The 26,414-nt window shown below is 44.1% G+C and overlaps 1 protein-coding gene across 9 annotated transcripts in view; it reads left to right on the top strand.

Annotated features, from left to right (window-relative positions):
* Positions 1-26,414, top strand: part of SH3KBP1 (SH3 domain containing kinase binding protein 1) — a 388,693-nt gene that overhangs the window by 323,971 nt on the left and 38,308 nt on the right. For all 9 annotated transcript variants that reach the window (XM_074392221.1, XM_074392222.1, XM_010334883.3 and 6 more), the window contains 3 exons: positions 268-348; positions 3,586-3,745; positions 22,256-22,341. In XM_074392221.1, the coding sequence (XP_074248322.1) occupies positions 268-348; positions 3,586-3,745; positions 22,256-22,341 (327 nt within the window). The remainder of the gene's footprint in view (positions 1-267; positions 349-3,585; positions 3,746-22,255; positions 22,342-26,414) is intronic.

The raw sequence follows: 26,414 nt of genomic DNA, 5'->3' as shown, positions 1-26,414 counted from the left end.
GATGTCTAAGGAAATCAGGCTTAAATATCAGAAAATATTAGTGGTGTTCTTATAAATTAAAGATACATAGGCAGGTGAATTTAATGACATAGGCCAGTAATGACTTCTGCTCTCTGTTTCTAAACAGCTCCTATTTGCCAGGTAATGCTAACACCCAACTTGGGAAACAAACTGATTTGCTCTACCTGATAAATATTTAAATGCTGGTGTGTCTAATAAATGAATAGAGAAAACATTTTCTGATCACTATTACCCTTTCCTTCCTAGGTACCACTGAGAGAAAACATGAACTTAAAAAGATACCTCCTGAAAGACCAGAAATGCTTCCCAACAGAACAGAAGAAAAAGGTATGAAAGCAATTCTTCATTGGCACTTCTAGAACAGCAAGAGCTGAAGCCGTCTGTTACATGGCTAGTCCAGAATACCCACAGAATTTGCTTTTTCTTTGGAATATGCTGATTATGGTTTTGTTTTGATTGCTTTTACAAATCCTATTGCTAAGGAAGTAGGAGAGGGTTATGTGGTACTTTGTGGGACCAGAATTTCTCATCAAATGAAAAATAACCAGCCTGGTCAGTTAACACATTGCTTCTATTTCATGATGTCTCTACCATGGCCACCCTTTCCACACCTCAAAGTTGGGTGTAAGTTCCTTTAGGGCCTAGTGTGTATCTGTCATTTTCTACTTAGCGTGCCCTTCATGCCTAGTGTCCCAAGGTGCTTGTTAGCTGTTGATAGATGGATTTGGCTTAGTGAAATCCACATCCAGAGAAATAAACAAATGAAAACTCTTTTCTGTGGTCACTGATGGACCCTTGACTCTGGCTAATGTTATTACAGAAGGATATCCTTAGTCAAGGATGTTGGAGGAGGTGGGGTGGCATGGTAATACTGGGAAAAGCAGCTCAGTCCCTGGAGTCTCCTGAAGGTGGTCAGGAGCATCATTGGCAGGGAAGTAGCTTAATGTGTGTCCTGTAGTCAAGTTTATGAACGTGTTTCACTCTTACCATTTTGAGAGTCTCTCTCAAAGAAATCTGCATACTGTAGAAAGACTCATGTTATTAGGTGTCTGGGATTTGATTGATCACACATTTTTATTGGAAAAGTGCCATGTTATTATTATGAACAGGAGGCTGAGAAAATTCCATTTTAAAAAGCAGTTATTTTTAAGTCACAAGAGAAATGCTGAATTAATGAATGTAATTATTTGGAGGTGCTCCTTGGTGGCCTCATGAAATTTTATTGTGAAATTTAATATTTCATATAAGCCTGCCAAAAATTTTACCAACATTGCAAGCTCTTAACAAGCTATACCTCTTTCTTTCACAGTGAGCAGTTAGAAGTTGAGTTGTGGAACCTCATTGTGAAGGCCAGGTCTATGTCACAGAGTGATGAAAAAAACAGCCATTGAGTATATACCATATGAATAACTCTTTGATATAAAAGCATTGGTATGGTCAGGTGCAGTGGCTCACATCTGTAATCCCAGCACTTTGGGAGGCCAAGACAGGAGGATTGCTTGAGCCCAGGAGTTCAACACCTGCCTGGGCAAAGTAGCAAAACCCTGTCTCTACCAAAAAAAAAAAATTTAGCCAGACCTGGTGGCCCACATCCATAGTCCCAGCTACTTTGGGAGACTGAGGTGAAAGGATCACTTGAGTCTGGAGATCAAGACTGCAGTGAGCTGTGATCACACTACTGCACTCCAGCCTGGGCAACAGAGTGAGACCCTGTCTCAAAAAAAAAAATAAATAATGTGTGGTATGAAATAACCAGACACCACCCTCTGTCCTCATAGAGGATAGATAGCTAGTTTCTGGGTAATAGCCAGGCTCTGTGATGGGGACACTTCCTGCACTAGTCCATGCTGACATACAGACTAGGCTTACATGTGAACAACCACCCTAGTTGGCTGACCAAGTGACCCAACATTGCTGGTTCCTTTCCTTCCCATGATCCCTTGTTCTATGCCACAGTGGGTCAGGGAGGCAAAAGCCCTGGTCAAATGCAATAGGAAATCGGCCCTACCTAGAGACTTAGTCTCCCTATAGGGTCAGCACAAATTCCCTTTTCCATTTGTCCTGTAGGCTGCTGGAGTTCCTGTCCCTGTCCTACTGCCGCAGGAGAAATGTCCCCTCCTTTGCATTTCAACAGAGCCCTTCTTCCTCTGGCCCCTGTGTGCCATAAAATGAGTTCCCAGCATTCCTAATTGGAGCATATTTCCCCACATTGTGGGGATGAGCACAGTAATACCTGATGGTATTATTTTAATTTTAATTTTTTTAGAGACAGGGTCTTGCTCTGTCACCTAGGCTGGAGTGTGGTGGTGCAATTGTAGCCCACTGCAGCCTCAAACTCTTGGGCTCAAGCAATTCTCCTGCCTCAGCCTCCCAAGCTGGGACTACAGGGACAGGACATGTCACCATGCCTGGCTAGTTTTTTGTAGAGATGGGGTTTTACTGTGTTGCCCAGGCTGGTCTCAAACTCCTGGCCTCAAGGGATTCTTCTGCCTTGCCCTTCCAAAGCTCTGGGATTACAGGTATGAGCCACTGCACCCAGCCTCTATGAGTTTTTTTTAACCTTTTGCCAACCATCTGGGCACCCAAACAACGTGAGTCTGTGTTTGCAAGTAAAAGGTGTCCTGAGTACCATCTTACAAGTAAGCATAGGGAGCTTGCCTATAGTCCAATGGGAAACTCTTTGAAGTTCCATCTTTATCAAGAAGAATGTCGTTGTATGCTTTTTATGCCACACACAGGGCAAGGCTAGTTGGGAACAGAAAATAGGAGGTCCTCACTTAAAACTGCCCCGTTCAGCCAAAAGAACTGGCTTCAACTTCATTCTAATAGCTCTGACTCCAAAAAGCCTTGGAAACCATATACCTGTAAAGTCCTAGTTTACCTTCCAAGTTTCAAACTGTGCACAAGAAGAATCCAGAACTCACTGTTCCCCAAAACGCTCCCCCTTTTATTAACTCACGGCCCGTTTCAGAGGCCAGCCTAAGACATGTCAGGCCTCTTTCCTTCGCACACCCAGCAGGTCTCATGGGCCATTGACCAAACCCCTCAGCCGTCTACTGAGCACTGGCTCCATGCCACCACCACATATGGCTCTGAGGAGATGGCCAGACATGGGCCCTGCCCTCAGGGGCTGTCAGCCTACAGGCTGTGCCAAACATACAAACACCCAAAAAGTGTCTGAGTGTGTTTGTAAAGCGCTGCCCTGTAATGCTCAGGTGAAGAAGGAAGGAAGTCTGTCTTTGAGCTGTTAAGAAGTGAACATGACAGTGTCACGTTTCAGCCAGGCTTCCAAGGAAGAGCTGGAGTATGCTGAGTGTGGGGGGTGTTCAGAAGGGCGCTTCAGGTGAAGAACCCACATGAGTGAAGGTGAGCAAGGGAGGGAGCAGTGAGCTCTCTGAGACTTCTGCTAACCTGACAAAGAATAAGTGGTGCTCTTGGCCTTCCGTATTCGCCTTCAGAGATGGCATCAGTGATTTTTTTTTTTTTTTAAGCAGGAAATGAGTAATCTGCATCTAAGTACTGTTACTTACACTAGATCTGTTTTCTTTAAACAATGATTTAAAGAAAGACCAGAGAGAGAGCCAAAACTGGATTTACAGAAGCCCTCCGTTCCTGCCATACCGCCAAAAAAGCCTCGGCCACCTAAGACCAATTCTCTCAGCAGACCTGGTGCACTGCCCCCAAGAAGGCCAGAGCGACCGGTGGGTCCGCTGACACACACCAGGTACTGCTGTGCTCTCACCGCCTGGGGCGGGTGTGGGGCGGCTATGGAAGGAACACAGGAGGGGAACTGACTGCCACAGACCTTGAGAGGAAGGGAGAGGAGAAGGGGCCCTCAAGCTTCCCTCTTATATCCTCCAGCGAAATTATCTGAAGACACCAGCCACTTCTGTCCTTGCTTCTGCACTCAGGCAGAAGTGAGTGCAAGGTTTAGGGGCGATGTGTGGGTTTCAGGATTAGCAGATGAGGACTGGTTACCCAGCATTTAGACCTTGCTCACACATAGAGATTTTTCCTGGCCTTCATTAGAAGCAAGGCCAACTACCCTTCAGCCTGGAAATGCAGGTGGCATGTTCCTCTTTGTCCCTCTGGATGTTGTGCTGGCCTCAAGTGTATACATCTCACATGTGGCTACAACCCTGACCCTCTCACTGCTCTGCAGGGCTTCTTTTCACACCCCAGGCTCCGTCTGCTCTTCACTGTATAGCCTATTGTGGAACCCAGAGCCAGGAATGTCTCTGAGCTCTAAGACCCTCAAAGGCTGGGGACATGCTTTATGCAGGCATGTGTTCTGAGATGTGCTTGACAGAATGAAAATTCATTCGCCAGCTGGCTGGATACATGTGTTCCATGAAATCAGAGTTGGACATTGTGTGTTCCAGACCTGAGATACTTAACACAGAGCAAGGAACTGTTGTATTTTCTCAGTAAGTTCATTGCTAGAACTTTCTACCATAATATTAAAATATATATGTATTATACATGTTGGTGTAACACACCAGGGCAGGTCAGTGACCCAGAGGTATTTAGATGTACATGTCAACACACAGTCACTGAATTTTTGTTCTTATGAGCTAAGTTGGCATGGTGAAAGTTGCGTGAGTTTCAGAGCTCTTGTGTTGGAGTCAGACAGGCCTCTGGACTGAAATCTCAGCCCACCTCATTCATAGGAGGAGTAGGAGCTTGGCTACACTGTCCTCTCACCTCACTTTCTTCATCTGTAAATAGAAGATGATAATGGAATGCACCTAAATAATTCTCAAGTGTGCAAATCAACATTATTTTCATTGTTATTTTGATTATTGCCTATTGATTTAGGCATGCTGCAGTAAGACAAGAAGAGCTAATTTCCTTTTTTTAAAGACAAATTTTAATTAGTGGTAAGATACATGCAGTGTAAAAATTACCATCCTAACCATTTTAAGTGCACCGTTCAGTGGCATTAAGTTCACATTGTTGTACAGCCATTTCCAGAACTCTTTTCAGCTTGTAAATATGAAATTCTGCACCCTTTAAACAGTGACTCCTCATTTTCCCCCTTTCCCAGCCCCTGGTAGCCACCATTCTACTTTCTGTCTCTATGTATTTGACTTCTCCAGGTACCTCAATAAGCAGAATCATACAGGATTCATCCTTTTATGACTGGCTTATTTCACTTAGCATGATGTCTTCAACATTCATCCATATCGTAGCATGGCTTAGTTGCTTTTCTTAACAATGACAACAACAAAAACACAATCCCCAGGCTCAAGTATAGAGGCAGATGGCAACGTGGGTGTGTGGGAGGCTGGCTGCCCAGTCCATACAGAGCTGTGGTCATCTCAGGTGCGTGTGAACCCATTTGAGTAGCAGCTGGTTCACCTGTGTCATTCTGCAAGCATCTCCCAAGAATCAATCTAACAACTGCCTCCATGTGATACCCCCTTTTGAATTGGTGAGGCTTCTCCATGTTGCACGCTCTCCTATGGACTGACAATAGAAGGTTCTTTGCACACACGTATATTGGGGCCACTTGACAGTCCTGATGATCTTAGCAAGGACCATTTCAGTGGTGTGGTCAGCCCAGAAGCTAGTATATCAGAAGAAAAAGCTTAGGTAAAGGAAAGTGCTTCCAAAAAGAACATGAGCTATACAAACGGGGAAGATGTGGAGCAGCAAAGGTTGCACATCACTTTGTGGTTGGTGAAAGGAGAGCCGAAGGCACACCCTGGCAAATTCTATTAGTCTCTCGGGCTACATACATTTCCGTTAGCTCAATAACAATTTCCAAAATATTCCAGCTGCTCTTTCTAACAATCTTACTGGAAGAGAAGTGGAATTTCAACTGCCACTTTGCCTTCTAGAGTTGCTCGCAACTCTCTGGTTATAGGATAGGTATAGGCTTTGCAAGCCTGGTGGAAACATGTCATCACCACCAAACTTCTGGGCTCACAGAGGTTAATTTGCCTCCCTTCTCTGCTTAGCTCTTCTCTGCCTCCGGGCCTTCCAGTATACAGCTGTTAGAAGTCCAGGCCATGAAGGCAGATGCATGAGAGAGGTTTGTAAAGCCAGTGGAAGATGTAATTGTTCTTAACAGTGCATGCCTTCTGAGCAGTCTGGGAGACGGTGGTCAGCCCCCCAGCCCTCCACACACTCCATGGCTGCCTAGCTCCCGAGACACTGGTTTGCAGGAGGGTGAGAGGGAGGAAAGCCCTGAGATTCCTGCTTAGTCAGTTTAAGGGAGGGCAGCGCCTGCTCTACCTCAGTGGTTCTCAGACTTGAGCGTGCCTCCGAATCACCTGGAAAACTTGTTCAAAACAGATCACTGGGTGCTATCCCCACAGTTGCTGACTCAGTAGGTCTTGGGTGGGCCTGAAAATTTCCATTTTTAAAAGTTGCTGCTGCTGCTACTGGAATCCACTCCATGAGAGCCATTGCTCTAGATTCTTCCAAGTTGTTGACAGTGCTCACCCCTCCTTGTCTGGCTGCCTCTCAAGCGCCTGCTCATGCTCCAGACTTGAGAGTCCCTGTTAGTATGCCCTCCTCTGGAAGCCTTCCCTTAGATCTCACGATTGCTCTCTCCTCCAAATGCCTGCCACCCGTGTTTAGCCTAGTGCTGGGCCCCATGCTGTGCTACTTGGGATGCAAACACCCCCGGACTTCTTCACCAGATTTAAAGCAGATCAAGAGTGTATTTTGTCATCTCCACATGCCTTACGGTGTTGAGCATATGGTAGTGGCTCATTTAACAAACACTTGTTGAATGCCATGGTTCCTTAAAAGAGGGGGAGGTGCCAGTGCTTATATTTTGTTCAATTTTGCCTCTCCTGTCGTCCTTCCCAGACTCTGTACAAGCTCTTTAGTATGTGTGTCTTAAATTCTACGTAAACTATTATGCCATGGATTGCCACACAAAAACACTTTTAAAAATCAGAGAAAGGCTTATTGTTCCTCAGTACTAATGTACTTCATATTTTTTTGCTAAGCAATTGGACAACTAGCCTGTATACTGGTTTATGAACTTGTTTTGTTCTGCCAAATTAGTGGAGGTAGAAATGTTAATTCAAATAGTTTTGTGTCAGTGGTCTTCTGGAGAAAAAGAGTATTGTGTTCTTTGTGAACCCAGATCTTCACCAGTATTTACCTGACCAGATGAATGGATGGACAGATGGATGATTGAATGCATGGACATGCAGTCACTGTGAGCAGTCTCATTGAGAGCTAGGCATTGCCACTCCAGCTACAGCGTCCGGGCTCATGCTGCTTCTCACCAGCCAGAAATCTTGCTGCCAAGTGTGGCTTTCAGAGGAGAGTAATTTCTTTCTCTTTGAACGGGAACTGGCATCTTTCACAAAAAAGGAATACTGTACATGACTTTAGGAAAAGCATCATCACTTTTAGATACATTCACTTAACAAAAAAATGTTTTACAGGGCTGGGCACAGTGACTCGTGTCTGTAATCCTAGCATGTTAGGAGACCAAGGTGGAAGGATGACTGGAGGCCAGGAGCTTGAGACCAACCTGAGACCACATCTCTACAAAAGATTTTTTAAAATTATCCAGGCACGGTGGTACACATCTGTAGTCCCAGCTACTCAGGATACTAAAGTGGGGGGATTGCTTGAACCCAAGAAGTTGAGGCTGCAGTGAGCTGTGATGGCGCCACTGTACTCTAGCCTGGGTAACAGAGTGAGACTGTTCCTCAATAAATAAATAAATATGTGTTTATGAATATATGTTAATAAATAATATATATTTATAAATCTCAATATATTGCTTATGTATTAATACATATTTATAAATAATATAAATATATTATAAAATTATATATTTATATATAAATATATATTGTTAAATATATGTTATAATGTATATATTATGTTATAAATATGTTTATAAATATATTGTTAATATAACATATTTATAAATCTATTTTAGTTATATAAATTTGTATTATATATTATAAACATACATATATAATATATAGTTAAATATATAAATGTATGTTAAATATATGAACATATGTTAATAAATACATATATTTATGTATTTATAAGTATATATAAATGATATATATTTATATATTATTAATACTTGCAATATCATTATATTAATATTATAATGGAATTAGTAATAATTATATTAGTGGTTGGACTCAGGTGTTCCAGTTCATAGTTTTCAGAAATTCTATCTAGGAAAACCAGAATGACACAAGTAAGCAGCCCTTGTCCAGTCTGAGCAAGTGGAAACGCACATGAAGGCTCTTACAGTGATGGCTCTCTTCCTCAGATTGTAACATACTTGACCTTTCATCAGAATGTTCTCCCCACTTCTAGAAAGTAAGTTTGTATGGAATTTCAACAGAAAGAAAAGACTTTCAAAAATGTAATACCAGTGTCGATTTAAAAATTCAATGATGGGCTGGGTGCAGTGGCTCATACCTGTAATCCCGGCACTTGGGGAGGCCAAGGCAAGTGGATCATCTGAGGTCAGGAGTTTGAGACCAGGCTGGCCAACATGGTGAAACCTCGACTCTATGAAAAATACAAAAAATTAGCCAGTGCGGTGGTGGGCACCTGTAATCCCAGCTACTCAGGAGGCTGAGGCGGGAGAATTGCTTGAACCTGGGAGGCGGAGGTTGCAGTGAGCTGAGATTATGCCATTGCTCTCCAGCTTGGGCAACAAGAGCAAAACTCTGTCTCAAAATAATGATAATAATAATAAGGTGTATTAGCAGTTGACTAAAAATGGGTTCCTCTATGAGAAGAGTTCCTGAGACTTGGGAGAAGAGTCCAAAAGAAGAAAAAGAAAAACCCGAGGAAATGCTGAAGAGAGGCAGGCTGCTCTTAGCTCTAGTAATTGCATGCACTGGGAGGCAGCAAGCCAGAAACCTGAGGGGCAGGGCAGGTGTGTGCCCTCAAAAGGAAATAAATCTGATAGAGAATGAGGTAGAAGCAGCCTGGCTAGTCCAAAGCAGGCTTGTTAATCCTCCCAAACTCAGACATCCCAAGGTATAAGGATTGGTATTTTTCTTCCCAAAAAACAGAAGCATAAGGATTGGTCATTTTCTTCCCAAAGATCAGAGAAGCTAGAGCAGCACCTTCACTCTGAGTTGGGGAGCTTTGCCTGTCTTCCGCTGCACATGCTCTCTGAGTGGCCAGGGGCAGGTGTCAGGGAGCTTTGAGTTAGAGATGTGGGGAGGAGGTCTGGGATGAAGGAAAGAAAGTGAGGCAGGCGGGGATGGAGTGGGAGCAGGGCAAAGTCAGTGGCTGGAAGGAAGCACATGAGGTGGTATTCAGAAAGGGGAGGTTGGTGCTTACAACCTTGGAGGTGGGTTTGTTTGGAAGATGAAAATATCCGCAACAGTTGTGGCCACAAATGTGGGTGACTGAAGATGAATGAATGAAGGTTATAGAACTGAAGATACCAAGGAAGGAAGGGCCAGAGTTGGAGATGGATCACCCACATGGTCACCATAGGCCCAGGAAGATAGCAAGGGCTGGATTTAGGGAGGCCAATGTTCTATGAGCCAGTGTCCTACCACATGGGTACTGATGTGTTCTGGGAGTTGATGATAGCGACAAGAAGGGTTTGACAGTGTAGTAGCAGGTGGTGTGAGCCTGCTGGCTCCATCCTCTGTTGGGCAGAGTTGATAGCTTTTGCTTTGGCTGGTGGCTGAGAGTGTCAGGGTGGAAGCGGATCATTCAACAAAAAAGTTCCAGATATGGGGGAGTTGGTTACTGTGTCTCAGACATCCCAGAGGGCACTGACCATTGACTTTACATGTGGAAACATGTGCCCAGGAATTGCTTTCAAAGATAGGCAGTTGGGTGGTGGACACCATGTGGGCAGGAGGCCCAGTGACTTTCCAGACCTGTACCACGTGGAGAGGATCTATCGCTTTAAATGTTAAACACACCTTGTGCCCTTCTTGTGAAGGGCTGGAGGCTATACTGAGAGAATTGGAGCATAGGATAAGGGGAGGGGCAGCATGCAGTGGAATTGCTTTTTTTTTTTTTTTTAACCTGTGATGATGCTGGAGCACTGGATTTCAGAGAAATACCGGGAGTTAAGTGACTGATGACCTCTGAGGCATTTTAGCATGAGGCAAAGATTAAATAAACATTTGTATGCCAAACATCAACTAAGTACTTAGAGAAGGGCAGATGTCTCTCTTGGGACCAATTTACGAGCATGGAAATTTTTTCTTTAGATTTACCAAGGCATCTTGGCTTAAGACCCTGGGGTTATGTATGATATAGCAGGAAATAAACTTCCAGGTACCGATCATTCAGTGAGGTGTCCAGCTCCCATGCCCACCAAAAGAAAGCACTAGAAAAGACCTCGTTCCTTTTGTTAGGCATAAACTAATCCATCCATTAATCAAAAAAGAGGAAGAGAAATGTAGTGAGTGCGTGTGCATGTTCCCTAAGTCAGCAGGTAAACTGTATACTTAGATGCTTAGCCCATTATTTTGAGTTGGGATTACTCAGGTGTTGTAAATTTCTTTCTAAAGATTACTAGTTATTCCTTGTGTGATTTTTGTGTGTTTCCCTCCTTTAATACAAATCAGGATGAAGAAATATCTTTGGAGAATTCAGGAGAGAGGTCTTGGCTAGAAATTACAGAGGTCAGTTTAGTGCCATGGCTCACATGTGTAATCCCAGTGCTTTGAGAGTCGGAGGCAGGAGGATCACTTAAGGTCAGGAGTTCTAGACTAGCCTAGGCAACATAGAGAGCTCTACAAGGTTTTAAAAATTAGCCATGCATGGTGGTGCATGTCTGTAGTCCCAGATACTTGGGAGGCTGAGGTGGAAGGATCACTTGAGCCTAGGAGTTCAAGGCTTTAGTGAGCTATGATTACACCACTACACACCATCCATCCTGGGTGAAAGAGCAAAACCCTGTCTCTAACAAAAGTTAAAAAGAAGAAAAAGAAATTACAGAGTTGAGTGTCATTGGCTTATAAATGGTATTTATAAGCATGGAGTAGATATGACCACTCCAGGAGATTATGGAGAAGAGGAGGAGGAGAGAGTAGAGACAGCAGCAGGGAAAATCACTGTATAGGGTGGAGGAAGGCCTAGGAGCCATCCAAAAAGATAGGAGGAGTGTGATGTCATGGAAGCTAGAAGGAGGAATGGAGCAACTACTGATCAGCAGTGCTCACGCTTGGGCATGCATCCGAATCACGGGGGTTTGAGGGTGCTTGTTGAAACATAGATTGCTGGCGCCCCAGGTTTCTAATTCAATAGGTCTGAATTAAGGCCTGAGAATTTGCATTTCTCCTAAGCTCCCAGTGCTGGTGCTGCTGCTACTGGTCAGGAGACCACATTGTGAGACCACTGCCATCTCAAGAGCCAGGGAGACCCAGGCTTTGCTCATTAAGTGGCCCTTGGTGATCCCAGTTGAGCAATTTCCATGGAACAGTTGTGGGCAGTAGACAGATTTGGGGTGAGTTGAAGAGAGAATGGGCAGGCAGCCAAGGTTGAGTAGACTTGTCTTGTGAGAAATTGGCTATTGGCTATGGAAAGAAGATGGAGAATGGGTGCTAGATATAGATTCAGGAAGGAAAGAGAATTCGTGTGTGTGTGTGTGTGTGTGTGTGTGTGTATGTGTGTGTATGATTCATTTATTTGTTTCAAATACTTTTTAAGTGCCTACCTTTGTCCAGGTCCTCTTCTAGGTAGTAGTTAACTATGGTAACCAGGCCCACACACTGCTTGCTTGGGTTTTGGGCCAGGCACACCAGGTTTGAAACCCCACTCCTCTTCTTAGATACCCTGTGACTCTTCTTAGATACCCTGTGACTTCGGGCAAGGTCTTCACCTTCTTGGGTCTCATTCAGTTTCCTCCCCTGCAAAATGGTACAACAAGGCCTGCCTTGCTCAGGTGTGGAGAGTTTAAACAAACTGCTCCACCTCAGGGCCCTAGTTCATTGCCTGGCAACTTGAGAGGCACTCACCAAATCTGTGACCTCCATGGGAGAGGGGTTCCTGTGTCAGGCTCTGTGACCCCAATTGGGTGGAAAAGTGGACATCCTCAAGGTGGAAGCATAAGTGGCCTCTCCAGCTACAACAAGAGCCAGGACTCAGTGAAGGCCAGGAACTAATAGAAGGTAGTCCCATAGAGCACAGGAGTTGGGGGAAGCACCTTGTCATAATTTAGGGACATCTGCATGATTTGCTGACCTCATTCCATCTGTACATATTATCTTCTCACTCTTTCCGTCCACCCACACATAGGGCGTACCAGCCATAGTGATGGGATTTAGCCTCGGCCCAGACTGAGCCACATTGATTTTCCTGCCACTGATGGCCAGAATCAGGCAGTGAAACAGTAGGAAATGTTAACACCTCATGCATGCATTGTGCTAATTGGTTTCTATAATGTGTTTTCCATGGGCTATTTCTTTGAGTAGTACTCTTCCTCCATGTGGCACCCTGCAAACTTTTCTCACAGACACACAATGATGAATTCTCCCTCTTCCAGACATTGCTCGAGTGGGAGCTAAGCATCTTTAAAGCCCCTTGTGCCTCTTTGAGATGTTAAGCTATGGGTTTGTGGATGAGGTCTATGGATGTCATCATTCTTGTGCCATAGTGGATTGCAGGGCTTGTTGGGTCCTGGATGGGCTCTGGAGAGAGGCCTGCTTCCAGATATGTTTGCAGAGTCTGCACAAAGAACAGAAATCTGGAGAGGAATTGAGTGAGCACTTTCCCATCACCTTCCAGCATGTCTTCACTGTCTATAAATAGCCGAGCTTGTTTGTGCTTAGCCAGACAAGGACGCACAATGCAAGGGGAGAGCTGCCAGGAAAACCACTCTGGTTTTTGCTTCTTGTGCCCCTGGCCTCCCTCTGGTTGTCCCACATTTAAATGGGACCACTTTTTCAATCCAAAAATGCCTGAGATTCCTGGGACATTTTCAGCTACCAGGTGAGTATGGGGGGATTCATAGCAGATAACAGCAGATAACCTTTGGATTTGGATTTCTGGGAAAGGGAGGGAGGCTCCTTCTGCCCTCCATCTGAGGAGCAAAGGAAACTAAGGTTACTGATACTCCCACTTTGTCCTTTCCTGATGGAAGGATCCAAGTTCCGTAGGCAATAACATTCCTCCCGGGGCAGAATGCTTCTGAAGGACTGGCTTCACATCTGCCATCTTCACAGATGGGCGGAGCCCTCTTGTCATTGTTGATTTGAGAGAAAAACATCCCTTGGAGCATAAAACCTATGCATGCGGTTGCTCACTTACATTATTGTCATCCCAAATGTAGTAGGAAAAGATTGAACTGGCTTGGCATGAGGAACTTTCCATCTGGTTTCAGCTCTGCCACCAATCAACTAGGTGGTCTTGGGTATATCACTTCCCACTATCAGAGCGCAGGACCTTTGTCTGTAATAAAATGGGGGCTTCAGCTGGATACTCTCTACCCAGCTTTAACAATCAGAGCTGAAGTCTGAGATGTTACGAGCGGGCAGCCAGGAGAGCAGGAAAGGAGCACTCAGTTGCGCTGGTCTCGCATCCTAAGGCACGTGACTGGACAGGGCCACAGAGGTAAACAGTGAGACACAGTAGTTTTACACTAGGATGGAATGATAAACAAGTTTGCAGAGTTGGAGAAAGAAAGAAGACAGGTACTCAGATTACAGGTGCTCTAAAATCTTAGACTTCACTGCTCTATAATCATCCATGTAATCACTTGTACACCAAAAGCTATTGAAATAAAATAGTCATAGAAAAAGAAGATATGATAATTCGAGTGATTTCTCCAGGATCTACACATTTGACATCCATTATCATCTATTCCCAATGCAATGAAAAGTGATGAAAAATAGAGGATGCATGGTGTGTGCCTCAGTGGTTTCCTAAGCACAGGCAATGGGGTGTTTCTGTTTCTTTTCGTTTCCTTTTTTCCCAGTTTTCTTTCCCCACTGTACAATTTTGTAGACAGTTGAAGCCCAAACACTTGTACGGGGCCTCAGGAGGACTGCCAAAGTCACCATATGGACTTAGAATCTTTGGTTCAGTAGGAATTGGTAGATTTGCTCTTTCTCCCTTCATTCTTGCTCACCTCCAAAAGGTTGTGGATTCTTTGTGTGTGTGTGTGTGTGTGTGTGTGTGTGTGTGTGTGTAGCTGCTGTTAGTTTTGCTGCTAATTTATGTTTGTTCGTTTGCTTGCCTTGGCTTCCTATGCATTTCAACACCTTGTCCGTACCACATGTCTTGGCTTAACTGTCCCAACTTGGGCTAAATTGGGCCATGCCACTGGCTGAGTTCATAGTCTCAAGAGATGCACATAGTGCATCTTCTACATTCCCATCTGTACACAAGCCCCATCTTATATCTTGGGTCTGAGTGGGAAGAACAGGCTCCTGTGGATAGGTTGAGTGCATGATTTTTGTTTATTGTTAGTACTTTTAAGCTGAGAGAGGCAAAGGTAATTTACTTAGCTGGCAGTGAGCCGGGGTAACACAGGCTGCCTGGCATCCTCGATGACTCACTGTCCCCAAGGCCAGATCCCCACCCTGGAAGACCAGAAGGCTGACTAAAGCAGCTTGAGAAGGAGTCAAGAGCTTGGGCTCTGGAGTTGGACTTAATAGGCCCAAATCTAGACCCCACCACTTTACTGCTTTTATGGCCCGTATTCAGCAAGTGACTTAATCTCACTGAGCCCCAGTTTCCTTATCTATATAAATGAAAACAAGGGCGTCACAGGTGGGGTTCTCCAGGAGGCAGACCCCGAGCCAGCATTTAGTATGAAGATATGTTTTAGGGTCCAGTACCTATGAAGCAAGAAGGAAGCAGGATTGGGTGGAGGGAGAAGTCATAATGTGACACTGGCTCAGAAAGTTTTGGAGCTAAAACAACCCATCTGAGTTATCTCATGTTGGACTTAGATGGCTAAGACTTTGATACCATGGGGTGTGGACTGCCCTGGAGGGGAGGGAGTGCCTTGGCTGAGGAGCCTTTCTGCAGCTGAGATGGTCCCTGGAAGAGCTGACAACTGGCAGCTGCTTGCTGACAGCACTCCCAGTAGGCAGTGGGGGCAATGAGCCCTTCACTCAAGGGCCTGGACATAGTAGGTGCATCAAGGAGTGGTTGTGAGGATTAAGTACTTAAAGTATGCCTGTAATCCCAGTGACTTGGGAGGCTGAGGCTGGAGGATTACTTGAGGCCAGGAGTTTAAAACCAGACTGGGCAACATAGAGTCCTATCTCCAAAAAAATGTAATAAATAAATAAATAAATAGCCATGCATGGTGGCATGCACCTGTAGTCCCAGCTACACTGGAGACTGAGGCAGGAGAAACACTTGAGCCCAGGAATTCAAGGCTGCAGTGAGCTGTGATCATGCCACTGCACTCCAGCCTAGGGCAACAGAGTAAGACTTTGTTTCTTTTTTTTTTTAAGTACTTATTCTAGTGCCTAGCACATGATAGGCATTCAGTAAACAGTGGCTGCTGCTGTTATTTCTTTTTTCTTTTTCTTCTTTCATTCTCAAAGGAGGTGAGCTGCTGTTATTTCTGTGGGATCATAGGTTCTAGTTATGCCTGCCGGGGTTCTTGGGCTCATCGGTCTCTTCTCTGTGATTTAGGTTCCTATTTCAGTAAAACAAGACTCTTAGCTGGTACTTGCCTATCCAAGTCATGTGTCCTAAGGTCCATAAGGAAAACTGCTAGGTAAAATATGAGAACATTGCATTACTTTGATTTAAAAATTAGAAACAAGGACAACTTTGTTCTGATGCCTTTGGATATATAGTGATATCACCTAACTTCTCTTATGTTCTCCTTTTAGTTAACAGCTGTGGGCATAGAAACCCACCAGATAAAAACACTTGCAGGAGCTTGCAGATCACAAAAGGATGGGCTTTTTCTTTTTCCTCTGAACTTAACAACATCCCTTTTGCCAAAATGGTACCCACATGTTGGGCAGACTGAGAAGAACAGGAACCATTGAGGGGCTGCATCCTCACTGGGTGTCATCTGCTCCAGACATGCTTCACAGAATTTCAGAAATTCTGGTATTTTTCAGAAGTGAAATTCATTAGCATTGTTGTAAGAATCTATAAATACAGTGAAAGGCATTTACAAATAGACATTGTAAAGTGCTTACACACCCACAGTCTGAACACTGTCAAAACACCAGCTGCAGCTTCCCTACTTGGAAGGATCAGAACCTTTTTTAAACTTCACCTACTGTGTTTTCAAAATAGGCTTGCTTCTGGCCCTGTGTCGAAGATCATTTCAACTTAAGCCTGTGTCTGGCACTTGGCATGAGGGATCAGGGCTCAGTTGGAAAGACTGAAGGGATCCCAGTCTCCTTCCTATCAACATGTGGCTGGTGCTTTAGAATCTGGAGAGGAGTTGCTCAGGGATGATTAGTTCCTATTTCTTCAGAATGGTCCCTTGTGGTTCAGGCTGATGGACAATCTATGGAGCCTGCAGGCAAATCCCAGAGATGTAAAACATTCTCCTGAGTTAGAAGCCCCTCCCTGACAAGGGTTCACCCCAGGTCACACTAAATGCCACTTGAGGGGCAGCTACCTTGGCCAACTTGGAACATAATAGTTCTTTCCTTTTATCCAGTGCCATTAGAACAATGCTCCTAAAATTGGGCATAGAGCTTCTAGTAGCTACAAGATTTGCACGCTTGTTTTTCATTTATGTGGTATTCTTTATAATTTTAACAGTTGCAAAGAAAAAAAATGCCCTTGTACCAACAGTTTTCCATTGATAGCCATTGTCGTGGGCTGCTTTTTGTTTCTTATGATTTCTCAAACAGGGATGTTGTATTAGTCTGAGTGGCTTAAACAATAGAATTTATTTCCTCACATTTGCAGAGGTTAGAAGTCTAAGATCAAGGTGTCAGCAGGGTTGTTTCTTCTGAGACCTCTTCTAACAGCCTCATTTCAACTTACTCACTTCTTTAAAGGGCCCATCTCCAAATACCGTCACATTTTGAGGTATTGAGAGGTTACAACTTCAACGTATAAATTTTGAGAGAACACAATTTAGCCCATAACAGACATATACATGGGGATCTGCAAGAATTTGTTTTTTGTTTAAAAAGTGTTGACACATTACTCAAGCATGAGAAGCACTTTGAGAATGGAGGTGCTGTGGTCTGAATGTTTATACCTCCCCCTCCCACAAATGCATGCGTCCAAATCCTCACCCTCGAAGGACAGAATAAGAGGTAGGGCTCTTAAGAGGTGATTAGGTCGTTGGAGCAAAGCCCTCATGAACCCATTCATGAGTCTCTTAGTGCCTTTATAAAAGAAACCCCTCTCCCTTCCACCATGTGAGGGCACAGCAAGAAGGTGTCCTCTGTGAATCAGGAAACTGGGCCCTCACCAGACATAGAATCTGCCAGCACCTTGACCTTCGACTTCCCTGCCTCCAGAACTGTGAGAAATAAATTTCTGTTGTTTATAAGCCACCCACACTGTATCAAGAATATAATTTATCCACAGGTTATTTCCTGAGGTGTACAAGGCCCAGAAATATCACAATGTTAGCTTATTCATTTAGTTAAACAAAAGCTTTTTGGCATACATACATGTATAATGCATTATACTAGGAGGAAAATGCCATTCTGAAGAATAAGTAGGGAAGATTACTAGGTACATATATAAATATGAAATGCTGTGATAAGAGTTGGGATATAGGGGTGTGATACAGGAAACACGAGGAAGAGAGGTGGATCTCTGAGTGCTAAAAGGATGAGTTACATTTGCTCAAGTCAAGTGGGAAGGGAAGGAATTCCCAACATTGACCAGAGACAAGAAGATTTGGAGGCAAAGGAGATGATGAAACGTCCCAGAATTTGCCCACAACTCATAGGACCATCTCCACCCCAATCCCACCCCAAACTCTAACATTTCTGTAATGTTGAAATTATGGAATGAGAGCTCTAGAATGCCTCTCAGAGGTGATCCTGTTCAAGCTAGCCCACCAGTTGTTTTGTTGATGAAGCACCCAAGTTCCAGAGAGGTTCAGTAACCTGGTCAAAGTCACGCAGGTGATGAACAGCAGGTTTAGATATAGCACACCTGGCCTGGATTTTTAAGTCTAGGATTCATAACTCCATGCCTGCCCCACAAATCAGTTCCCAGGAGAGATGATCTCGTGGGGCACCTACTGCCTGGGTGATTCTTAAAGGAGAATTTGTGAGGCAGGACCCAGGCAATCTCAGCTTTTACCTTGATGATACTATTGGTGGGAAAGGAGAGAGAACATGAGTTGCCTGAATTAGATGAGTCTCTAGTCGATATTATTAAAAGTAAACTTTAGGCCAGGCACGGTGGCTCACACCTATAATCCTAGCACTTTGGGAGGCCGAGGTGGCCGGATCACTTGAGGTCAGGAGTTCAAGACCAGTTTGGCCAACATTGTGAGACCCTGTCTCTATATAAAAAGTAGCAAGATGTGGCGGCACATGCCTGTAATCCCAGCTACTCAAGAGGCTGAGACAGGAGAATCACTGAAATCCAGGAGGCAGAGGTTGGTTGCAGTGAGCCGAGATTGTGCCACTGCACTCTAGCCTGGGTGACAGAATAAGAATCCATCTCAGGAAAAGAAAGAGAGAGAGAATATGAATCTCATCTTTTTTGTATGTATGATTTGGTTTGTTTTCTACCAGTTTTCCATAGATGTGATCATCTTGAACAGCATACAACTTTAGGTATTGAGGGAAAAGTGTATTTATTGTACAAATACATAATGCATTCCCATTTCAGAAAATCTGGCAAATGTTCTCTAGTTCCACAGATGTTTTCTGAGCCCCTGCCATGTTCCAGCTGCTAAGCTGGGTGGTAGAAATTACCCATCAGACTACCCAGGAGTAACCACTGTAAATATTCTTCCAGTCTTAAAAATGCTCTTCCTAATATGTCAGGAGGGCACATGGGTGTATGTGTGCTGCTGTGTGTGTTGTTTTTAACTTGCCTTTGTCCCTTACCATTGCAACATAAGCATTCGTTCTTGTTAGTATAAGACATTTATAAATATCGTTCACATGGCTGTATAAAAGTCCATCAAATATCATGGTTTATTCAAGTATTTTCCTATTTATGAAAGATTCCAGTTCTTTTCAGTTTTTCTGCATTACAGATAACACTGCAAAAAAATACTGTTTCATAAAACCCATTTGGGAGGTGGATGTTGCAATGAGCTAAGATCGCATCACTGCACTCCAGCCTGGGCAACAGAATGAGACAGTATCAAAAAAATTTTTTTTAAAAACATATAAAAGAATAAAATAGTTGAGAATGACAATAAAAGAAAAATAAGGGCAGTAAAGTAATAAAGCCCCAGGTGAGACGAGCACAGTAATGCACAATAGGGTCCTCTACAGTTTCTGCAGACAGGCTCACATTTGACTGGAAGCTTCCAGCTGTCAAATCACAGAGGGAAACAGCAGCTCCCAGATTGACAAATCATAATACACAAATAAGCCACATGTCAGAAACTGCTGAGTTGTTCCGAGATACATGTGATTAACTCATGAGCAAAACTTCATCTCTCCACCAGCAGCCCCTCTGACTTAATCCCAGCTGCCCACAGGGTGGGTGTCACCTCAAACCATCTTTCCCTCTTGACTGGAAAAAAAAATATTCCCCAGTAGAGTTCACTAGACTCACTGCCTGAGTGTTCTCTCTCCTGGGCAGGACATGTGTTCTTATAAGTTTTGGTCCTTGGTGTGTTCCAAAAAGGACAGCACTGTCTGGCTGTGAGTATAATTTGTGTTTAGTCTGTTATTTTGAAGGATGGCAGCACCCAATCCTTCTGGGCTCTATGGATTCCAAATAATGATATTTAAGGGTCCCCAGGAGCGTGTTTCTTTATATCTGGGGAAAAAAAGACATTTGAAAATGAAAACACATTTCTGCTAATAATTCTGCCTTTCTGAAACACTTTATTCAGGTTACCTTCAAATTAGTGGGTGCTGGGGCCCTGAAATATTTTGAAATAAATGTCCTTCATCCTACCCTTCCTGTTGGCTCAGGATCTATCAGAGGCAGTGGCCCTGCGGGGCCCGGGCTTGGGTAGCTAGGGGATGGAGGAGTCTGCTATGGAAACCTGGCCTGTGGGAGCCCACAGCCTTAGGAAATTAGGGTGAGGCAGGAAATAAAGGTCCTTCTCTGAAGCCTAAGCTGCTTCTCCTTTCCAAGTACAGGAGTTCATGCTCTACCTGAACTTCTATTTCAGCCTAGTTCAAAAGGGCACAGCCAGCATCATAATGCATACTCCCAGGACAGTCTTGGAGCTGTATTTTCTAGTGGAGGCCAAGCCATCAGTCCCAGGCCTGGTCCCTGGTATTCTCACCTCTGCCCCTCCTCTGGTGAAGGATGCTTGAAGATTGAAGAGGCAGTGTTGTTTGCTTGGGAATTGAGGACTCACCTCCTTCCGTTGGTCCTTTTCTACCATCACAAAAATATAGATGTTGTGCTGCATATGCCACCAACACCCCCTTTTTTGAGATAGGCTCTCACTCTGTCACCCAGGGTGGAATGCAGTGGCACAATCACAGCTCACTGAAGCCTCAATTTCCCTGGGCTCAGGTGATCTTCCCTTCTCAGCCTCCCAGGTAGCTGGGACCACAGGTGCCCACCAGCACACCTGGCTAATTTTTGTATTTTTAGTAGAGACAGGGTTTCACCATGTTGCCCAGGCTGGTCCCAAATTCCTGGGCTCAAGTGATGCTCCCGCCTTGGCCTTCCAAAGTGTTGGGATTACAGACATGAGCCACCACGCCCTGCTCACTACCATTCTTGAGTGAAAAACCCAGCAGTCTCCCCTGTCAGCTGCCTGGTTTGTAGTTCATCCACAGCACCTGCCCTGACCTGACCTCCAGGTATACAGGTCTCCTGCTACAACTGTCCCTCGGCCCCTCATTGCCTCCCAGGTAAACCAAGCCCCGCAGTATCCAGCCCAGCAGTTGGGTGTTCACCAGCCTTGCCAGCCTTTGTCCTGTCACTTCTCTCTGAGGACTTCAGGCTTTGGTCCTGGAAGTCTTGGCCACACTGGCACTCTCACCTACGTTGGGGTTGTTGCTCAATCACACCTCTTAGGAGTATGTCCTCTCTCCCTTTTCCTCCAAGGCTCAAGTGTAACGCCACCTCCTCTGTGTGCCCCCCTACCCTCTGCCTCATAGATCTTGCACTGACCCAGTCCTTTCTCCTTATAGGACTGTGACACCTGCGTCTTATAGCCTAGGCCATGTGAACCTGTGGTTGGCTGGCTGTCTCTCCCATTTAGACCATGAGCCCTTCCCGAATAGGCTCCACCTCTCAATACTTCCAGCGCAAGTGGTACATGACAAGTGCCTGCTGACTAAATCTGTTACTACTCATTGTGAGGTGTAACTTCAGGCTACAGTGGCCTTCAGGGGCTGTGAGATGGACTATTTCGGTTACTTTGCTGGAAACAACTACTCAGATTCTCTCTCTCATTTTATGGGCAAGGATCTTTTCCTGTTTCACTGTTCTCGTAGCCCTTGGATAAACTCGTTTGTGACTCATCCCCCCAAAAGGGCCTGAAGAGCTGTCTCACGGAGGAGTTTGGAGGAACCTTCTGTTTGTGCATGAGAAGGCTGGGTTTCTCTCATCATCTTGGAGGCCTGTTCTCATCCCAAAGACCTACTCCTAGCCCAGATACAGAGGGAAGTCACTCGTGTCCTGATGAACATGGGGCACCCATCCAGGAGCCGTCTAGTGTTACAGGCCTGAGCCCCAGCGCCAGCATTCAGGCCGCCAGCTCTCAACTCGACACCTTGCGCCTGTCAACAGCCTGGCTGATGCCACAGCCCCAGGCCAGAAAACCTTTTTCTCAAGGTTAAAAGTAGCTGACCTTTGACAAGCAGCATTGGCTAAATTCCCTGTTCCTTAAAAAGAAAGCTCCCAGTTATCATTAGCCAGTGTTTATTTGGCCACAGGGCAGGAGCAGGCCCTTCACTGCACCCGGTGTACCTTGCAGGATGGCTGGAGGTGCATTGGCAAAAAGTCATTATTGAAATAGCCATCTTTGAAAACTTGTGCTGGAGAGGGGGCAGATCCAGCCTGTCAGCTGGTCTGCACCCCATCCCATGTGGCTAGTCAGCTTGTTGGTTCTCGGCTCCCTCACAGGCGACAGTGCCACCCACTCCACATGCAACACACTCCTTCATGTGTGTGCAGCAAGAAAACTGACAGAATGACAAGGACACACACCAATTATTAAATGTCTGGGCTTGTGTTTTTAATGTAGGGGTGACAGTCCAAAGATTGACTTGGCGGGCAGTTCGCTTTCTGGCATCCTGGACAAAGATCTCTCGGACCGCAGCAATGACATTGGTGAGTAAGGACGGTGTTCTCACTTCTCTTTACAGAGTTAGTAAAGAACTGCACAGCCTGGCTTGCTTTCAACCAGCATTATGAGAACTAACAAAGCCACTGAAATGCCAGGCTGGCACCCTCGCTTGGCTTTAGGTGTTTCAGTTTTGTAAAGAAGGGAAATGATTGCCATTCTAACTGGCGTGAGATGGTTTCTCAATTTGGTTTTGATTTGCATTTCTCTAATGACCAATGATGATGAACATTTTTTTATATGTTTTTTGGCCACATATTTGTCTTCTTTTGAAAAGTGTCTATTCATGTCCTTCACCCACTTTTGAATGGGGTTGTTTGTTTTTTTCTTGTAAATCTGCTTTAGTTCTTTGTAGATTCTGGATATTAGCCCTTTGTCTGATGGGTAGATTGCAAAAATTTTTTTCCATTCTGTTGGTTGCCGGTTTACTCTAATAATTGTTTCTTTTGCTGTGTAGTTGCCGGTTTACTCTAATAATTGTTTCTTTTGCTGTGTAGAAGCTCTTAAGTTTAATTAGGTCCCATTTGTCTATTTTGGCTTTTGTTGCCATTGCTTTTGGTGTTTTAGTCATGAAGTCCTTGCCTGTGCCTGTGTCCTGAATGGTTTTGCCTAGGTTTTCTTGTAGGATTTTTATGGTGTTAGTTCTTATGTTTAAATCTTTAATTCGTCTGGAGTTAATTTTTGTATAAGGTATAAGGAAGGGATTCAGTTTCAGCTTACTGCATATGGCTAGCCAGTTTTCCCAACACTATTTATTAAACAGGGAATCCTTTCCCCATTACTTATTTTTGTCCAGTTTGTCAAATATCAGATAGTTGTAGATGTGTAGTGTTGCTTCCAAGGCCTCTGTTCTGTTCCATTGGTCTATATCTCTGTTTTGTTACCAGTACCATGCTGTTTTGATTACTGTAGCCTTGTAGTATAGTTTGAAGTCAGGTAGTGTGATGCCTCCAGCTTTATTCTTTTTGCTTAGGATTGTCTTGGCTATGTGGGCTCTCTTTTGGTTCCATATGAAGTTTAAAGTGGTTTTTTCTAGTTCTGTGAAGAAAGTCAATGGTAGCTTGATGAGAATAACATTGAATCTATAAATTACTTTGGGCAGCATGGCCATTTTCACCATACTGATTATTCCTAACCATGAGCATGGGATGTTTTTCCATCTGTTTGTGTCCTCTCTTATTTCCTTGATCAGTGGTGTGTAGTTCTTCTTGAAGACATCTTTTGCCTCCTTTGTTAGTTGTATTCCTAGGTATTTTATTCTCTTTGTAGCAGTTGTATATAGGAGTTTGTTTTTGATTTGGCTCTCTTTAAGTCTGTTATTGGTGTATAGAAATGCTTGTGATTTTTGCACATTGATTTTGTATCCTGAGACTTTGCCAAAGTTGCTTATCAGCTTAAGGAAGTTTTGGGCTGAGATGATGTGGTCTTCTAAATATACGATCATGTCATCTACAAATAGGGACAGTTTGACTTCTTCTTTTCCTATTTGAATGCCCTTTATTTCTTTTTCTTGCCTAATTGCTCTGGCTAGAACTTCCAATACTATATTGAATAGGAGTGGTGAGAGCGGGCAGCCTTAAAAAATCTGGAGCCAACAGATGCTGGAGAGGATATGGAGAAAAAGGAACACTTTGATACTGTTACTGGGAGTGTAAATTAGTTCAACCATTGTGGAAGACAGTGTGGCGATTCCTCAAGGATCTAGAAATAGAAATTCCATTTGACTCAGCAATCCCGTTACTGGGTATATACCCAAAGGTTTATCAGTCATTCTGTCATAAAGACACATGCACACGTATGTTCATTGCAGCACTGTTTACGATAGCAAAGACCTGGAACCAACCCAAATGCCCATCGATGATAGACTGGACAGGGAAAATGTGACACATATACACCATGGAATACTATGCAGCCATAAAAAACGATGAGTTCGTGTCCTTTGTAGAGACATGGATGAACCTAGAAACCATCATTCTCAGCAAACTGACACAAGAACAGAAAGCCAAACACCACATGTTCTCACTCATAGGCAGGCGATGAACAATGAGAACACTTAGGCACAGGGAAGGGAACAACACTCACAGGGATAGGTGGTGGGGTGGAGGGGAGAGGAGGGGAGGGACAGCAGGGGGCAGGGGCGGGGAGGATGGAGAGGGATAACACTGGGAGAAAGGCCTAATGTAGGCGACAGGGGGCAGGGGAGTGATGGAGACAGCAAACCACCATGGCATGTATGTACCTGTGCAACAGTCCTGCAGGATGCACCTGTACCCCAGAGCCCAAATTAAAAAAAGAAAGAAAGAAAGAAAGAAATGGGATGTGCTAAGTTGAATAATAGTCCCCCAAAGTTATCCATGTCGTAATCCCCGGAGTTTGTGAATTTGTTACCTTACACGATAAAAGGGACGTTGTACATATGATGGAGTTAAGGATCTTGAGATCGAGAGACTATCCTGGAATTTCTGGGTGGGCCCAATACATTCACAAGGGGGAAGCAGTGTAGTCAGAGAGGAAGCGGTTGGAGGATGGTCCGATGGCCAGGGCCAAGGAATGCAGGCAGCCACCAGAACTAGGAAAGGTGAGGAAACATTCTTGCCTAGGATCTCGAGGAAGAACAAACCCCCGCTGACACCATGATTTCAGTCCACTGAGACTAACCTGAGACTTCTACCCTCCAGAAGTATAAAATAATAAATTTATTTTAAAGACTAAATTACAGCACCACAATGGGGTTGGTAACCAACCCCATAATGAGATGGGTGATTTGTTACGGTAGCAATAGGAAACTAATACAGATAGCAGGAACCATGAAAACAGTTCTAAGGTTTTGAGAGTTTCCAATATAAACAAAAGGAAGTCGGTTTTGTTTTTTTGTTTTTTTTTTTTGAGATGGAGTCTCACTCGGTCGCCCAGGCTGGAGTGCAGTGGCTCGATCTTGGCTCACTGCAATCTCTGCCCTCCTGTTTCAAGCAATTCTCCTGCCTCAGCCTCCTAAGTAGCTGGGATTACAGGCATGCACCAACACGCCCAGCTAATTTTGTATTTTTTGTAGAGATGGGCTTTCACCATGTTGGCTAGGCTGGTTTTGAACTCCTGACCTAGTGATCTGCCCGCTGCAGCCTCACAAAGTGCTGGGATTACAGGCGTGAGCCACCACGCCTGGCCCAAGTAAGTCATTTTCTATTAAAGCTATTCTGTTACTTGCTGTCCTGAAATTTTTAATAAACAGATTTCTTCTTAAAAAAAAGAAGAAGAAGGGAAATGATTGTGCTTTGCACATTAAAACACAATGCCTGGGACTTTTCCCCTCCCTGGCTTTAGGAGAAATTCCTTGCAAGGTCTAACAAAAAGAAATAGTGAATAAGCCTTTTTGTAAAAGTGGCCATTAGCTCTTATGTTCACAGTTTCCAGTGATTTGTGTATTTTTTGTAAAAAGGTGAGTGGGTGCAAATATGAGATGGCAGGGTTCATTGTTGATACAGCACTTTTGACTTTGAGTTTTAAATGAGCTTTGGTGTCATAATTGCCACTTAGTTCAGTACATGAGTGAGTTTTCCCAAGGTCAGGATACTTCTATGTGGTAAATGGGAAGGAGCTACAGTGTCTCTGGGAAAATAAAAGTCAGAGGTCCTTTCTGAGGTATGCATGGGTGGGTGTGAGGCCACCTGTGTGCTGTTAAGACCACTGGTGGTCTGATGTGGGTGACAACCCTTTTAAGAAGTCCAGATTCAGGGACTAATTTTTTCTTATTATTTTGTTTTTTGACATAAAGGCCATTTAATGATAGAAATATAAAAAAATTATATTGTTTAGCAACAGGATGTCATATTTCTTGGGAAGAGGAAAGTGATCTGCTTTAAGAAAAACTTGCAACTGTGTACAAGATTTCATTTCAACACATTTTCCCCATCAGCTTCAGCGTTTATCCTTTCAGTTATAAACAATCCAATTACACACTTTATTTTTAAATGTACAATTAAATTATTATTGACTACAGTCATGCTATTGTGCTGTCAAATAGTGGGTCTTATACATTCTTTCTAACTATATTTTTTGTACC

The sequence above is a fragment of the Saimiri boliviensis genome, chromosome X (assembly GCF_048565385.1).
Source record: "Saimiri boliviensis isolate mSaiBol1 chromosome X, mSaiBol1.pri, whole genome shotgun sequence".
In the NCBI taxonomy this organism is placed as follows: domain Eukaryota; kingdom Metazoa; phylum Chordata; class Mammalia; order Primates; family Cebidae; genus Saimiri; species Saimiri boliviensis.
This window is presented reverse-complemented; position numbering and strand designations above follow the sequence as displayed.